Source organism: Rhinoraja longicauda, chromosome 32 (genome assembly GCF_053455715.1).
Source record: "Rhinoraja longicauda isolate Sanriku21f chromosome 32, sRhiLon1.1, whole genome shotgun sequence".
Classification (NCBI taxonomy): Eukaryota; Metazoa; Chordata; class Chondrichthyes; order Rajiformes; family Arhynchobatidae; genus Rhinoraja; species Rhinoraja longicauda.
Genome location: NC_135984.1, coordinates 13,595,634 through 13,612,715, shown reverse-complemented (window position 1 = coordinate 13,612,715; position 17,082 = coordinate 13,595,634). Strand labels below are relative to the sequence as shown.

At 43.4% G+C, this 17,082-nt stretch overlaps 1 protein-coding gene across 1 annotated transcript in view; it reads right to left on the bottom strand.

Annotated features, from left to right (window-relative positions):
- LOC144608773 (POU domain, class 2, transcription factor 3-like) overlaps positions 1-9,451 on the bottom strand; it is a 34,082-nt gene extending 24,631 nt beyond the window's left edge. The window contains exon 1 of the mRNA XM_078426861.1: positions 9,385-9,451. Coding sequence (XP_078282987.1) covers positions 9,385-9,451 — 67 coding nt within the window. The remainder of the gene's footprint in view (positions 1-9,384) is intronic.
- Between the last annotated feature and the right edge of the window lie 7,631 nt (positions 9,452-17,082).

Below are 17,082 nucleotides of genomic sequence, written 5' to 3'. Positions count from 1 at the left end.
TATTCCAGGGCTTCCCTACTTGTTTAGTTTAGAAATACAGCATGGAAACAGGCCCTTTGGTCCACTGTGTCTGTGCCGACCAACGATCAACGACCAACAGTTCTATCCTACACACTAGGGACAATTTACAGAAGCCAATTAACCTACAAGCCTGTACATCTTTGGAATGGACTCTTATTTAATAAACCAGCCATATAAAGATATATGGCTACATGACCAGGTCTCTCTCAGAGAAGGTCCCACATTCTGATTCCTCACTATCTGTCCATCATCTACAGTATAAAGGCAGATTTATAGTTATGATGATGGATTAATGTCATTCGAACACTCTGGAGGCTCAACACAATCAAGGAAGTAGCAACCTCATTCATTGACATTCCGTCCATATCTGCTCTCGATATTCACTCCTCCACCATCAGCACATCATGTCTGCAATGTGCAACATCTACAACTTTCAGGAGGAACTGTTCATAGTCCCTGTAAACATTGGACCAAGGATAAGGAGAGCAGATGGATGGGAACAGCATCATTTCCAATTATGCCACCAGTGACACATGACCCTATTTGGAAATTTATGATCTATACTTCAATGTTGCAGAATCAAAATCCTCGTCGATAACACCGAGTATTTACCCCAAGTGGACCAAAATTCTTCAAGAAGGCACATCCTTGAGGACATAAAATGTTGGATGGCACAGAACTTCCTCCAATTAAATGAGAGCAAGTCTGAGGTCATCCTATTCGGCCCCCCCGACTCCATCAAATTGATAACAGGCAGTCTTGGAAGCCTATCCTGCCTAGTCAAACCGCATGTCAAAAACCTCGGCATGATATTTGACTCTGCATTAAAATTTGATAAGCAAGTCAATGCTGTGGTAAAAGCTAGCTTCTTCCAACTTCGAACCATAGCTAAAATCAAACCTTTCCTCAAATTCGACGACACAGAAAAAATCATTCACGCTTTCATTTCCTCCCGCCTAGACTACTGCAACTCCCTATACACTGGGATCAGCCAATCTTCCCTGTCCCGCCTGCAACTGGTCCAAAACGCCGCAGCGAGACTCCTGACGGGTACCCGTAAAAGGGACCACATCACCCCGATTCTGGCCTCTCTCCACTGGCTCCCTGTACGGTACAGAATCAACTTCAAGCTCCTCCTATTCACGTATAAAGCCCTAAATGGACACTCCCCCCCCTACATCAAAAATCTTCTAACCCCCCTCTCTAACTCCAGGTCCCTCAGATCGGCCGACTTGGGGCTATTCACTATCCCGCGGTCTAGGCTTAAACTCAGGGGTGACCGCGCTTTTGCGGTTGCAGCTCCTAGACTGTGGAACAGCATCCCTCTCCCGATCAGAACTGCCCCCTCCATCGACTCCTTTAAGTCCAGGCTCAAAACATATTTCTACTCCCTAGCGTTTGAGGCTCATTGAGGAGGCGCTGTGAACTGTTTGCGTGCTACTGTATGTTTTCATTTTTTTTTCTATTGGAACCTAATCAAATGTACAGCACTTTGGTCAACGTGGGTTGTTTTTAAATGTGCTATACAAATAAAATTGACTTGACTTGACTTGACTTGACATCGTAGCCATCACACAGATTTGCGAATGGACAATAAATGCTGGCGTGGCAAGCAATACCAAACACCCTGCAAGTGAATCAATAAATATTAAAAAGGTGATCACAGGATAACATACTGGTTAAGTTACTAAAATAGCATTGAACCCTTCAGCTTTGACTGATCAGGCACACAAAGTCAAATTCTACCACAGAAGCTGAGAAAATCAAATTCAGCTAATTAAAAGAAATCTTAACAATGTGGTGGCGGAGATAACGCGTTGATAATGTCAATGAAAACAATTGTGGGAATTTTACAAATCTGATCTATTTTGCTAATCCAGGTAAATCATCTTTCCTTACTTGGACTGGTAATCATTCCTCACCTACAGCAGAGTGTTTGAAACTTTATTTGTCTGCTGAAATTAACTACCTAATCACACAACAGCCTCAAACCATCACTAAAGAATGATACATTAACTCAATTAACCCAACATCAATCAAGGCCACAAGAGTTGGACGCTACAATGGAAACCCAGCCCACAATGAGACATTTATTCGATAGAATGTCATGGATTCATACCTTTTCACCAACAATACAGATTTGCCCTTCACCATCGTGGGGCACACCCCATTCCACTGAGAGGACAAAAACTCAGACTGACAGTAGAACCATACGCACCCAAAATGGTGTGGTTCCAAGATTGCTTAACTAGGATTCCTCAACTCACTTCCTACCTTCTCTTCCATATTGATTACTTAAAGCAGAGCACAAAGGACACATTGGTGGGGTCCTCAACATTAAATCATCAAGGGTGGTTCAGTAGCACACGCACTGACTAACTTGGCAAAATCCTTAAGGGCACAGTTGCCAGACTGAATCTCCATCTGGTGGTAAGCAAAACAATACAAAAACTGCAACCTTTTCCTGCTGTAGATGCAGGATGCAAACTTCCTTACTGAATGCTTCACCCATTTTCATTTCCTCCAGAGACTGGTTTTGTGATTGTGGCAGTCTTTTATTAATGCAACTAAAAGAGCTGGTCATAGAGTCATACAGTGTGGAAACAGGCCCTTCAGCCCAAGCCGACCAACATGTCCCATCTATAATAGTCCCACCAGCCTGTGTTTGGCTCACATCGCCCTCTAAACCGATCCTATCCATTTACCCGTCTCAATTTTTATTTTATGTCAAAGTTTGAGCTTTCTGCAACAAGACTATCAAAAGTGGATAGTCTACAAGTCTACAAAATGTACATAGTACCATCAACAGTCAAGACACTTAATACCATCTAAACTAAGCACTCCACATTTGGAACTCAGATAATATCCTTTGATATTGACTACTAAATAATCCATCTTCAGTGTGCACTATTCATAAGAGACGCTGCAACAATTTATAGTGTCATACAGCATAGAAACAGTCCATTTGACCCACCACATCCATAGTGACCAGTGGGCACCCATCTGTACCAATGCTACCTTTGGGCAATCATCAACCTTCATTGCCAAGGCAATTCAAGTGTTCATCTTCACACTTCTTAAATACAAGGTTTCTTTGATATCATTGTCCCAGTCTTTACACTATGTAAAAGATGGGCCACAAGCATAAGGGAATCCTAGCACCCAAAAATACCCCTGCAAGTTCCACACCACCCCCTAACTTGGAAATGCGTCACAGTTGCTCCATCATCAAATTCCTCAGCTCCCTTGGGGATGGTAGAAATACTGTAACTTCACACATCTTCACCTCAGAGCTATATGACTCATGGTGACAGTACACCAGATATTTTAGGGTAATTGGGGGTGGGCAATACACATTGGCTTAACCATTAATGCCTACATCCTGCGATTGAACAAATAATAAAATCTGGGTCACGAGTATGAGTCACACAGGCTTTAACCAGATTTAACTGAAATTGTTAGCAATATGGAATCCATTTGAAAGCAATGTGACATCGATGCTACTCGGCAGTGACTAATTCATCATTGCAAAGATCACCATCTCTGGTAGTTCACCAAGAACCTTTACCTTGCCATAGATCACGTTCCCCTAATAAAGCAGAGAATGTTGGGACGTCTTTGACTCTGTTGCCTTCTCCACACATGCTGCCTAACTTTCTGACTGTTTCCAGTATTTTGGGGGCTTTATTTCAGTTTTCCACACCTGCAGTATTTTGATTTTCCATCACTTTCCACTGGGCGGCTAGTTTATTCACCAATTAGCTGGCGGTTTCTGCCCAGCAGGTTTTTGCCATCAACAGGTATTAAAATCCCACTGGAAATCCTCTCCTCCCAATGCATCCTTGCTGTCTGACCAGAAAAGTATCAGCATATATCCCTCAGTATTCATTGCGTCATTGCCAGGATTACTATTTGAAATTTGCTCAACACCAACAGCAGTAATTATACCTTTGATCAGGTCCATCTTTATTTTTTTCATATTATTTTTTCATATTTCAGATACAGCGCGGAAACAGGCCTTTTCGGCCCACCAAGTCCGCGCCGCCCAGCGATCCCCGCACACTAACACTATTAACACTATCCTACACACACTAGGGACAATTTTTACATTTACCCAGTCAATTAACCTACATACCTTTAGGCTGCAGTTCCAGCACTGTAGACAATTCTATATCTATTGTAGACAGAGAGATTGATTATTATGGTTATTCAATGACTGCAGTGGAGTGGGGACACCAACTATGGGACAGTAACACTGAATGACCTACTTCTAAGAAAATTGCATCGCCATTGGCAATCTCCCCTCAGTTTCAGGGTGGCATGGTAGCACAACGGTAGAGTTGCTGCCTTACAATGGTAGAGACCCAGGTTCGATCCTGACTACGGGTGCTGTCCATATGACGTTTGTACAATCTCCCAGTGACAGCATGGGTTTTCTCCAGGAGCTCCAGTTTCCTCCCACACTCCAAAGATGTACAGGCTTGTAGATCGTCCCTAGTGCGTAGGATAGTGCTCATGTATGGGGATTGCTGGACAATACGGACTCAGTGGGCTGAAAGGCCTGTATCTGCAGCGTATCTCTAAAAAAGTTAAGATGCCACATTCCTCCAGCAGCTCGTTTATTGCTCCAGATCCAAGCGTTGCTGTCTTGTGTCTGCACCACCACTGTACTGGGCAACAAACAAACACTAAAAGATGAGCTGATTCACAAATACTGGAGTAACTCAGCAGGTCAGGCAGCATCTCAGGAGAGAAGGAATGGGTGATGTTTTGGGTCGAGACCCTTCTGAGTCTGAAGAAGGGTCTCGACCCGAAATGTCACCCATTCCTTCTCTCCTGAGATGCTGCCTGACCTACTGAGTTACTCCAGCATTTTGTGAATCAATACCTTCGATTTGTACCAGCATCTGCAATTATTTTCTTATACTAAAAGATGAGCTAGTAATTTCTCATCTGGAAATAACCATGGATAAGTCGCAGGATAAATTCAGGATGTTGCCAGCAATGAAGGTTTAGTTATCACTGAGCAACTTTCCTCCCACTGGAAACAACACGATTAAGGAAAGACAAGTCTTCAATTTTATGATGGATTTCAAAAAGCGTAAACAGTTAGAATTGTAATGAACTGCAGATGTTGGTTTACAAAAAAATGACACAATGTGCTGGAGTAACTTGGCAGGTCAGGCAACACCCCTGGAGAACATGGAAAAGTGATGGACTAAAGAAGGATCCTGACCCAGAACATCCTTTACCAAATGTTCTTCAGGGATGCTGTCTGACTCACTTACTCACTCCAGCACTTTGGGCCTTGTCTTTTTTTTAAGGTAAATATTTAACTTGTCTAACAATCCAAGGCAGCTTCATGGCAGCTTTATTTTATAAATGTGACAGACATCTTGTGCTGAGACAGCCAATGCCAGTTGGTAGCAATAAAGGTACCACGCAGTGATTGGTAAAGAGGGCGACGTGGAAAGAATTCCAGGTCTAGATTATTCAGTGACCAATGATGAAAAATACTCAAGTGACCATTGGAAAGGGTCAGATTGCACCGACTGTGAAGACACGAGAGGTGGCAATCAAGAGCAACAAATAATCTGCTGGTGGAACCTGAACAGCATCTGTGGGCAGAAAGGAACGGTCAACATTTCGGGTTGCAACCCTGCATTAGGACAGAGAGGGGAGAGAGCCAGTATAAATAGAAGAAGTGGTGAGAGGCAATTGTGGACTGAGAAGAGGTTAAGGATAGGCAAGTAGAGTGGGGTAAGGGAGGAGGAGGGGGAGAAAATGAGGTGGCATTGGGGGACAGAGGCAGGTGGATGATGGATGGAGGTAGGTGGAAGGAAAAGATGTCAGATGGAGCCAGGTGGAATGGCTGGTGTACTTCAAGGCCTTCCCACTGTCCATTTGGCAATAACAAGCACCCTACTGTATGTGCCTTCAGTCCTTGCATTGTGTATACTGGGCTCTATAACCCACCAAAAACTGCAAATCCCCAAGCTCAACCCAATTGCTTTAGTAGGCTGGAGAAGCTATCTCCCTGGGACAGTGCATTTTGTGAGGGTGTCAGGTTGAGGTAGTTGAAATCATGATCGGCATGATAGTTACTGTTGAGATAAACTGTCCTATCTTACAGAGGGAATGTAGAATAGATGATAGGTAAAAATGAAGGAGGATTTTTTTTTTTTTTAAACAGTGTGGGTCTGGAATGCACTGCTTGGGCTAGTAGTGGTGACAGATTCAGAAAGGGCTTGGATAAGTAATGAAATGAAAGAATTTGCAGAGTGGGATTACCATGATTTTTCATGCAGACCATGTGGATTAATGTCCTCCTCTTCTGTGACAATAGAGTGGTTCTGTGGTCTTCTGCCCTCATGTCTGATCCCTAATTACCATGATGAATGGCCACAATGTGCCACATATCCAAGAGAAAAAAATTGACAAAAATAAAAGACAAACTTGGTAGTTATCAGTCACTGACAGATGAAGCCGATAAATAGAGTCATAGAATAGTACAGCACAGAAACAGACACTTTGGCCCAACTCGTCCTTGCTAACCAAAGTGTCTATCTAAGCCCGTCCAATTGACCCGATTTTGGCCCACATCCCTCTGTATCATAGTGCACCAATGCTATCAAATACTTCATTTCACGTCGTTGGTAAAAAGCATTGGTAAGTGGGGAAAACAAACACAGTAACAGGAACTACTGTTCACAGTATTACAACCACAGCTTCTGCTGAAGTGCAGCTGGGCAAGGGAGTGCTCAACAGACTAGTCTCCTGTAGGAATTTGACATCCTCTTTCTAAACCCTTACATACTCGCACATACTGTACCTCAGTCTGTGTAACACTTACAGCAGATACTTAGACGTGAAGGTGCAGCATTTGCTGCAGACGTTATTGAATACTTGGAATTACAAAGGGACCAAGAGGGATTACCAGGAGTCACCAGCAACCAACAAAAGAAAGAGCTAAACTTTCTGCTATCTCAGTCACATCATTTTGAAAACTGAAGTATCTTTGAAAATAAATGTTTGAGCAATTCTAAACACAGAAGAAATTTCCGCAATCTTTTGAAATTGGTTAAATGTAAAGAAACATGCTCGAAGTTAGGCCAGCCAATAACCAATTTAGAGCCGATCAAGGCTCATCAGTCACAGCACTGCAGTTCTTCAAAGTAGCTCTTCAAACTAAACCACTTTTTTGGGTGCAAGGCCACTAATAGGCAGATTTCACATCGTCAGATTTTTTATTTAACTTTCAAGAAAATGACCCAATTCATAAAACCAATTATTAAAAAACTGAAGATCTGAAATAAAGACACAAAATACTGGTAATACATAGCAGGTTGTGGAGTTAAAGTTGTACAGCTTTGAAAACAGGTGCTTTGGCCCACCATGTTTATGCTGACCATAATGCCTATCTATACTGATCCCACCTACCTGCAGTAATTCCATATCTCTGTGCCTTTCTCAATTAAGTACTTATCCAGATGCCTCTTAAATGCTATTACTGTTCCTGCCTCCACTACCTCCTCTGGCAGCTCATTCCAGATACCAACTACTTTGTATGAAAAAAATTGCGTTTGGATTCCTTTTACGCCTCCTCTCTCTTACCTTAAACCTATGCCCTCTAATTTTAGACACCCTAACATTGGAAACAGACTCTGGCAATCCAACCTATCTATACGTCACAATTTCATATATCTCTATCATGCAACCATGCAACTCGCAGTCTCTTTTGCTCCAGGGAAAAGTGACCCTGACTATCCAATTTCTCATTATAACTCAATCCCTCCAATCCAGGCACCATCCTTGTGAAACTTCTCTGCACCCTCTCTGACTTAATCACATCTTTCCTGGAGCATGGCAACTGGAACCGTGCACAATACTCAAAGTGTGGCCTAACCAACGTTTTGTACAATTGTAACACGACATCTCAACTCTTGTAATCAATGCCTTGACCGATGAAGGCAAGCATCCTATTTGCCTTTTTTCACCATTGTGTGGCCTAACCAACGTTTTGTACAACTGTAACACGACATCTCAACTCTTGTAATCAATGCCTTGACCGATGAAGGCAAGCATCCTATTTGCCTTTTTTTCACCACCTGTATTGTCCCTTTCAAGGAACTATGTACTTGCACCCCAAAGTTTCTCTATTTGACAACACTCCCCAACTCTCCACAGGCCTGGGGCATCTGTCGTGAGATGCACTACGTCACAGCAGATTTTACATTTGGTATTGGTAAATGAGGTTTCACTGAAATCTGACAAGAAAATAGAAAAACATGTAAATTGGGACGCAGTTTAAGATCGAATCTTTAATTGTGCCCAAGACACAAATACTGTCTATTAAATAGCAAGTTCAGAAGTCCAGTGTGAAAACTGACATTGCACCTTACCCCTCAGGAACCTTGGCAAAGAATGAACATGAAATGAATTCTAACATGAAATGAATCCCCCCCACACTGCATCTCATCATCTCTGGAAATCCAAAATTAGTTTATTGTCACGTGTACCGAGGTACAGTGAAAAGCTTTTGTTGCGTGTTACCCAGTCGATGGAATTACAATACATTATTGCAACTGTGCCATTTAAATTGGGGGGAAAAAAGCACACAGAAAATGCTCAAAACTCACAGCAGGTCAAGCAGCAGCCCTGGGAAGAGAAATAGAATTGATGTTTCAGGTCAAGGACCCTTCAATAGACAATAGACAATGGGGGCAGAGAGTTCTGTTGAAGATAAGGGACCAATCATGGACATCTCAAACCAGCACCAGTAGAGGTTGGAATCAACCCTTCAGTGGTTGGGATCTTTGCCAACATCAAAATTCCAGAAAAACCCTGGACGAGAGTGAAGACAGGTTCGGACGACTCCTCAAATCCAGGTTGGACCTGAGCGAGACAGTACCACGTTGTGTACTGGAGCAGGAGCGGTACAAGGACAGAACAAGGGAGCTGTCACTTTCTGCATTTCACTCTGTAATCGCCTGCAGGGGTGAAATTAGTGCAAATATTGACAATCACATTTTCTTAGCTCTGAAACTCCAGCCCCTCTGATCATACAGGTTCAACAGCTGACGGGGGAATTAAATCTCTTTTAAAAAAAAGGAATAGGTAGACCAGGAAGCTGTTTAAATCAGTTGAGTATCGCATTATCCGCCAAATTCACTGCAGAACATCCTAGTCCCATCCACAGGTTAACGGCAATGGGGTTATCTTTCTCCAGGACACTTTCTGCTAAAGTAACTTTCTGCTGAAGAAATTCAGATTCCAGCAATATCCGCGATATTGTCTAACAAAATAACCGAGAGTATCTCATTAAACGTCCCGCTCCGAGGTTGAGAGAGACCGTTTGCTTACCTGCTTGTTCCCGGGATTGTGAGATACCATTTCGCACATCCGATGATTTATCCGTCCCGACCATCATCTTCCTGCAAGCAAAGGAAACAACTGACTTTTTTAAAAAAACGCGCGTCTCAAAAACAAAACTAAAAGCCTACCGGTAAAAAGAGACAACCGAATTGAATGGGCAACTTCGTCACATCATCACTGGTTCTTTCGCCCTCCTCTTTGCCGATCACTCCCGAGTACCTGGCGCACACGTCTTCCAGGTGTGGAGACAGCGTGGGACGAGTGGACTATTTGGAAATAATTACCTGACAGAGACAGATCTCTTCCCACCGGGACCTCTTGCACTCACTCGGTCACTGCTGCACAGCACGGGCAGCAGGCGAGAGGCACTTCGTTCTATGTAATTTGGGCAGATTTGACTGGAACACTGCAGGTGGGTCACGGTGGAACCGACAGAGGAACTCGCTGTGAGTTTAGGTGCAAGACAAAGAGATATTTGCATATCATCACAGGCAGTGCATCAAGACCAACCCATACAGCCTCATTTGTTTAATTCAACAAGTACCAGTTCTGAATAAACAGAGATTATCGTTTAACTTTACAACTAAGAGATGCGTGAAGTTGTTGCGTGATGTGTTTGGAGTGGATTACATTGCAACTACCATTCCCACATGCGGGGTAGAATCAAGACCAACCAGACATTTGGCGTTAAAGGCACAGTGGCTTCACGCCTGCGTCTCTCAACTGCCATCCATTCCCGGGACCAGGACTCTGGGCCTCACATGCTCACCATCTCTACTTTGCTGGCGGGGAGACTTAAACTTTCCCGCTTCTAATCTGGAGTCGACAGAAGTGCAAACACCGAGGGAGGCCCGTTCTCAACCACCCATCCCACCCATTCCTCGCCTGATTCTCAGATGCGCAAATGTTGGGTTTTGTCCCCAGGCCTCACCTTTGCACACACAGCCCCAATGAGTCGTGAGGCAGCCAGCATGTCGAGCTACTCTTCCATCACCTCTGCTGCTGCGGTACCTGTTTCTGTGGGAAGAGTCCACCCCCCACCCCCCCCCCCCCCCCTCCCCACAGCCACTGGTCCACCCCCCTGTCTCCAATCCTCCTCTTTCTCCTGGACACCCTCTATTGGCCTTCGACCCTCTCTCTATCTCTTCATTTCCCACTGCTGCTATGACACACACCATTTTGCTTTCACCACTCCGGTCCAAACCCGCAGCCCTCCACTCACTCGGCACCCATCCCAACCGCCTCAGCAAACGTGCAGGCAAGAGTGCACCCATTGTCGTGTGGTGGACTGGCCCCTAGCTCTCCTGCTGAGGTCTCACACGCCTCCATAGGCATAGTCCTTGACCATGACCCACCAACCAACACCAGGCCAACCTCCCAAACCAGCACAGATCTTATCACTTCTGGCAATGTCCCCTCCAAAGCCCCCAGCCTAATAACTTTGCACACTGCCTGTTTCTATCTCCTGCCTAAAATCTACAAATAAGTCTACCCTGGTAGGCCTGTTGTTTCTGTTTGCCCTTTGCCCACAATGAAATCATCTCTTCACATCTCAACTCTCTATCTTTTTCCTCTATAGTATCCCCCAGTCCCTTCCCAGCTACATCTGGGACACCTCACATGCTCTCCACCACTTAACAACTTCCATTTCCTTGGCCTCCTGCCAGCCTCCCCATGACTCATCCCACCTCACCACTACCCATTCCAAGCCCCCCCCACACACTCACCCCCGACTCATCTTTATCATGGACGCCCAGTCTCTTTACACTTCCATTCTCCATTAGGATGGCCTGGGGGCCCCTTATTTCTTCCCGGACCAGAAACCCAACCAGTTCCCCTCTACTAACACTCTCTGTCTGGCAGAACCTGCCCTCGCCCTCAACAACTTTTCCTTTGATTTCTCTCACTTTTTTCAATACGAAGGTGTAGCCATCGGCACTTGTATGGGCCCGAGCTATTCTTGTCTTCTTGTTGGCTGTGTTGAGAACTCTTTGTTCCATATGTATCTCCAAACCATTCCCAAGTCTTTACTGCTTGACAACTGCATTGAGGCTTTCTCCTACACCTCTGCACAACTGGTTAATTTCACCAACTTTGCAACCAAATTCCAACCTTGCCCTCAAATTTTCTTCAAATTTATCTCTGACACCTCTCTCTCCTTCCTCTGGAGCGTTTGCATACATCTATTCCAAAACTACTGACTCCCACAACGACCCTTCTTGTTTCTACACCACCTCCCACCCTGTCTCTAGCAAAGATACCATTCTTTTCTCACAGACTCTCCATCTCAGCTGTACCTGCACTTAAGGTAAAACATTCCATTCTAGGGAATCAGAGATGTCCTCTTTCTCAATTAAATCTAGCTATGCCCTACTCTCTTTTTCCTCACCACTGTCTCCTCTGTTTTATGCCGTTCTGCTCTGGCCACCCCTCCGCCTAGAGAAAGCAGATAGAGTTCCCTGGTCCTTGCCTTTCACCCGTCCAGCCCCGATTCCAACACATCACTTGCTGAGTTATCTGCCAGGTTCAATGCCATCCCAGCATCAATTACAACTTCCCCTCCCCACACTTTCTGCTTTACCCAGAGACAACTCTCCCTGTGACTCCCTGGTCATACATCCCTCTCCACCCACCCCTCTCCCACTTCAAGCACATTGCCCTGCAACAGCAGGAGGTGCATCACCTGTCCCTACACTTCCTCCTCCTTCACCTTCATTGAGGGATCCTAATAACCCTTCTAAGTGAGATCAGAGGTTTACATGCACCTCCTCCAACCTCATCCAATGTATTTGGTGTTTCTTGATGTGGCTTCCTCTATATCAGTGAGGCCAAACATAGACTAGGCAACCAGTCTGCTGAACAATTGTACTCTGTCTGACAGGGTAGGCCATATTACACACAGTAGCTCCTTTCTGCTAGCCTCTTCATTTGCTCTTCCCATTTCTATATCAACTTGTTAGCCCTTGGCCATCTCCACGCCCAGAGTGAGGCCACCTTCAAACTGGAAAAAGATCTCATATTTCGTGTTGGTAGCCTACAACCTAATGGTATGAACATTGAATGCTCCCATTTCGGGTAACCCTAATCCCCCACCTGCTCATCTACCCAGTTCTCCCATCCTTCATATTCCTTTCTTTCCACTCCCCCAATTAAGTTCCCCCACTTCTCCCACCTACTTCCTTTCCCAACCACCACCTCCTCCATTCACTCCCACCCACCCCTCCCTGCCCCAAGGCCCCCATTCTTCACCCCACCCCTCCATTCCCTTCTATCCTCATCCTCCTACTGTACTACATTTCACAACCCTCTTTCCTTTCTTATCAGATTCCACAATTTGCATCCTTTTGATTCTCCACATCACCTCCAGCAGTTACATCTCCACCCTTCTCTCCCTCACCGGACTCATCAGCCGATCAACCCCTCCACCCGGATCCACTTATCACTGGCCAGCTCTTTCCCCACCACTTCCTTTCATCACTTGCCACCGGCCTTCTCCCCTCAACACCATCAGTCTGGAAGCGGGTCCCAATCCAAAACATTGTCTCCCCATTTCCCTCCACAGATGCTGCCTGGCCCCTTCAGTTCATCCAGCAGTCTGTTCCCAGCACGTGGGGAATTTTATGTTTCCACCTGCTATAAAAGGTTTGTTTTTCCAATACCACTCACCCAGCCAAAGTATTGACTCTCGGGATCTTCATGACTTCGGGAGCTCTGGTCACTCAATGGTGGCAGTTGACAATAATGTGAGGAGAATTTTATTAAAATATTATTTATTTAGGATGAGTGTTAATGGGTCGACAGTTTGTGTAGACGCAGTAGTGACTTGATGTCGATGCAAATTTGCATGGGCACAAACAGATCAGGGCATTTGTAAGCCGTGGTTTTATGGGAAAGAATTCACAGATGTCCTTAAAGCATCTGAAAAAATACAGCTTCTCTGATGCAGATTCTTGGACATCTTTGGCTCATGTCCATTTAATGTGAAAGGAGGGTATTTGGAAGTGTATTGAGAATGCAAGCACATGTATCGGAAGCACATATAAGTCCCGTGTCAACAGTGGAAGGAAGACGTCACTTCATACATACCAAACTGCTGGCTTTCAGTCACCTTCCGCCTGTGAAGGAGCCTGCCATTCCCACATTGTCCTCATCTGTCACCTCATTTTAACTGCAGTTTTGTGTGGTTTAACTGATGTTCAATCCCATGCTACTGTCTGGGTAATGATAAGCAGGGCATGCCACCATGAGCTCGTCAATTTAATGCTGAAAGTCCATCAGTTAATAAGTTGAAATCAGCATAAGTAATTTAAATTGGAGATGCTTATTCTGAATGCACAAATCATTCATAACGAGTTAGCCTAACTAAAAATAGAGATCTGAAATAAAAGCTGCAGCTGAGACAAGGCCATAGAGTGCCATAAGGAACTAAATATTCCAGGTAAATGGAAAGAAAGTCACGAGGGTACTCAGTAGCTCGGATAATAAAGGATAAGATAAAGGCAGAAGTGAGGAACAGTCTTGGACTGGAAAATCAGGAAGAATCATTATTGTTGGAACTAAAAGGTAACATAGATGAAAATATTTCATGGGGTTATTGACTTGAGGTATAATCTATTAGCAAGGATCAAGACATAAGGAAATTATAATAAGACGTAGCCAGAATCTTGGAGCTTTAAACTATTATTACACACTGGACAAATCAAATGAACAAAGTTCATACAATTTCAGAACAATTTTGTAGGATGCACCTGAGATAGATCCAAAGCAACATGTTATGGAACTGACCAGGAGTCGGCTTTTTAGATTATGTCTTGTTTAATGAAACAGTGCTATTCAGAAACGTAATGAAAGATCATCTTGGTAAAAGTGATGTATTATAATAGAATTTCAAGCAAAGTTTTCAAGGGATGTATTTAAATTGGAATAGAGACCAATCGAAAAGGTAATTATGTAGAATGAGGGGCAAGGGACTAAACAACATGGAAAGGAATATTTCCTAATTATCAACAAATATATTAACAGTGAGAAAAAAATTATTGTTGGAAATGTAATCAATCTGTTGATAACTAAGATGTTAAGAATAGTATTGGATCTAATGAAGAAGCAGTTTTTACAAATAAGCCTTAGAAATGGGTAAGGTTAAGAAACAAGCAAATCGTGACCATTTAGAGTACAGCAGATGGAATATGAGAACAAACTATCCAGAAATATGAAAGCATATTGTAAGAGCTTGTATGGATGTGTAAAAAGGAAAAGAGCAACCAAAGCAAATGTAGACACCTTGGAACCTGATTGAGGAATAATAAGGAAGTACTCAAAATGTTAAAAGTATTGTATCCAACTTGATTGTAAAAACATATTGAACAATGGAAGTAATGAGTCATTGAAAATGAGAAACTTAATGTAATGAACATGTAATGTGAAGAAAAAGTGCCAGTGAAAATAATAAATATCTAGCACTAAATGGTTTACATCCTGGAGTAACAGAGGAATGATTGCAGAGATACAGGATGTATTTTCAGAATTCCATAGATTCGGCTTTGGAAGAAAACACGTGTAAGTGAAAAATGAAGGAGAGAGAAAGTAGGGAAATATTGGTTAATTCATTTAACACAGGTTGCTGGCAAACTACCGGAATCATAACTAAGGAAGTGGTAACATGGCATTTAGAACATTATATGATTGAACAGAGTCAACATGGTTTTGTGAAAGGGAAGTCTTTTGATAAATCTTCTGCTTTTGAGGATGTAGCTTGCAAGGTATACAAGCGAATCCCAAGGATGCATTTGTAGATTTAAAAAAACATTTCTAAAGGTTGCTACATAAAATATTGATACACAAAATATTCTCGGGCCTGACATATGAATGGAATAGATAATTGGTTTAAGGACTGAACACACTCAGAATAAGTGGATTTATATCAAACCGGGAGGTTGTTACTTGTGAAAAGCCACAGTGCTAGACTCTGTTCTGAAAAGAAGCCCTGCCAATGTGGAAAGATAAAACTTGAAATACTCAGCAGGTCAGGCATCTTCTGCAGAGAAAAAAAACTGAATTAATGTTCCACGCTGCCGATTGTTGATCAGAATTAGGAAAAGCCCATCCAATTACAACCTGTATTAATGACTTGAATCAGAGGACTAAATCTATGCAAATTCTTTGTGAACCAAAGCTATGCCAGAAATAAACATATAGTTATTCACTTCAATCATTAAAAATATAATATTTTTTAATGATGAGAAGCTATTGTCTTCAGAAGGATTTGAGGATCCTTGCACAACAGGATAATTAATAAGATACACAACTTTGCCTTTATTTTAAGGGAATCATCATACCAGCCCAGTCTATCTCGGTGTGACTCTTGATCGATCTCTGACCTACAAGGCACATATCACTAAGCTTAAAGGAAAAGTCAGTTCCAGAAATGCTCTTCTTAGCAAGCTAAGTACCTCAAAATGGGGAGCAAATTCTAAAACCATTCGATGAACAGCTCTGGCTCTCTGCTTCTCCACTGCCGAGTATGCCTGCACAGTATGGGAGCGCTCAGCTCATGCAAGGAAGATTGATCCTGTGCTAAACACAAACTGTCACTGCATGAGTGGATGCATGAAACCCACCAAGACTGACAACATCTACCTACTCTCTGGCATTGCACCTCCTAGAATCAGAAGAGCTGGAGCCAGTCAAAACGAACGTCTCAGACAATCAGACGATGAAAGACATGTCCACCCTTTGCTACGTCAGCGTTTGAAATCACACAGAAGATTCCTCTCTTCTGTCCATCCCCGGGACTGCAGTGCATCATCCAGAAGGCTCAAACTCTGGGAAGAGAGACTAGAGAAATCTCTGGATGACACTCACATGGCAATCGATCCCTCTGAAAACTCCCACCAGGTTCCGACCAACCATGGATAACCTGGCGCAGTCTCAACAGACTGCGGACAGGCATGGGGAGGAACAAATCGAACATGCTGAAGTGGGGATATACTGAAGATGCGGCAGACTGCGAGTGCAGATGGGTCCTCCAGACTATGGAACATTTCCTGACTTGTGACATGCTGCATGACACATGCACTCTAAAGGATCTTACGGAGGCCAACGACGTGGCACTAAACATTGCTCACTATTGGCAAACAGTTGTGTGATGACACGAATAAATAAATAAATCATACCAGTGAAAATAATTATTGCTGCATTTCTATGGATGAACGACTTCTTGGCTCGTTGAGATATTCAACCACAGTTAGATAAATGTGTTCAGTTTTGGACTCCAACCTAAACAAGGATATTCTTGTCTTAAAGGCCTTGTAATGAAGGTGCAGTATATTGATGCTTGGGATAAAAGGGATGTCTTTGAGAATAAATTGAATAGGTTTGCCATATGTTATCTGGAGTTCAGGAAATTGAGACATTGGCTCATTAAAACATAAGATTCTGCGACAACAAAGGAGATCAGTTGCTGAGTGTGATTCTCAATGACTGGAGAGTCTAGAAGTAGACTTTAAATGAAAGTCTACAATGGTTTGTAGGTATTGGTGGCAAGCCTGTTATTTGTTGCCCATTCTAACTGACCTTGAGAAGGCAGTGTAAGGAGGAGCATTACAGTCGATACAGTGAAGGCACTCCCAGACTGCTGTTGTGTATGGGGTTTCAATGTTCATAAGCAGTGCCGATGAAGGAATGATG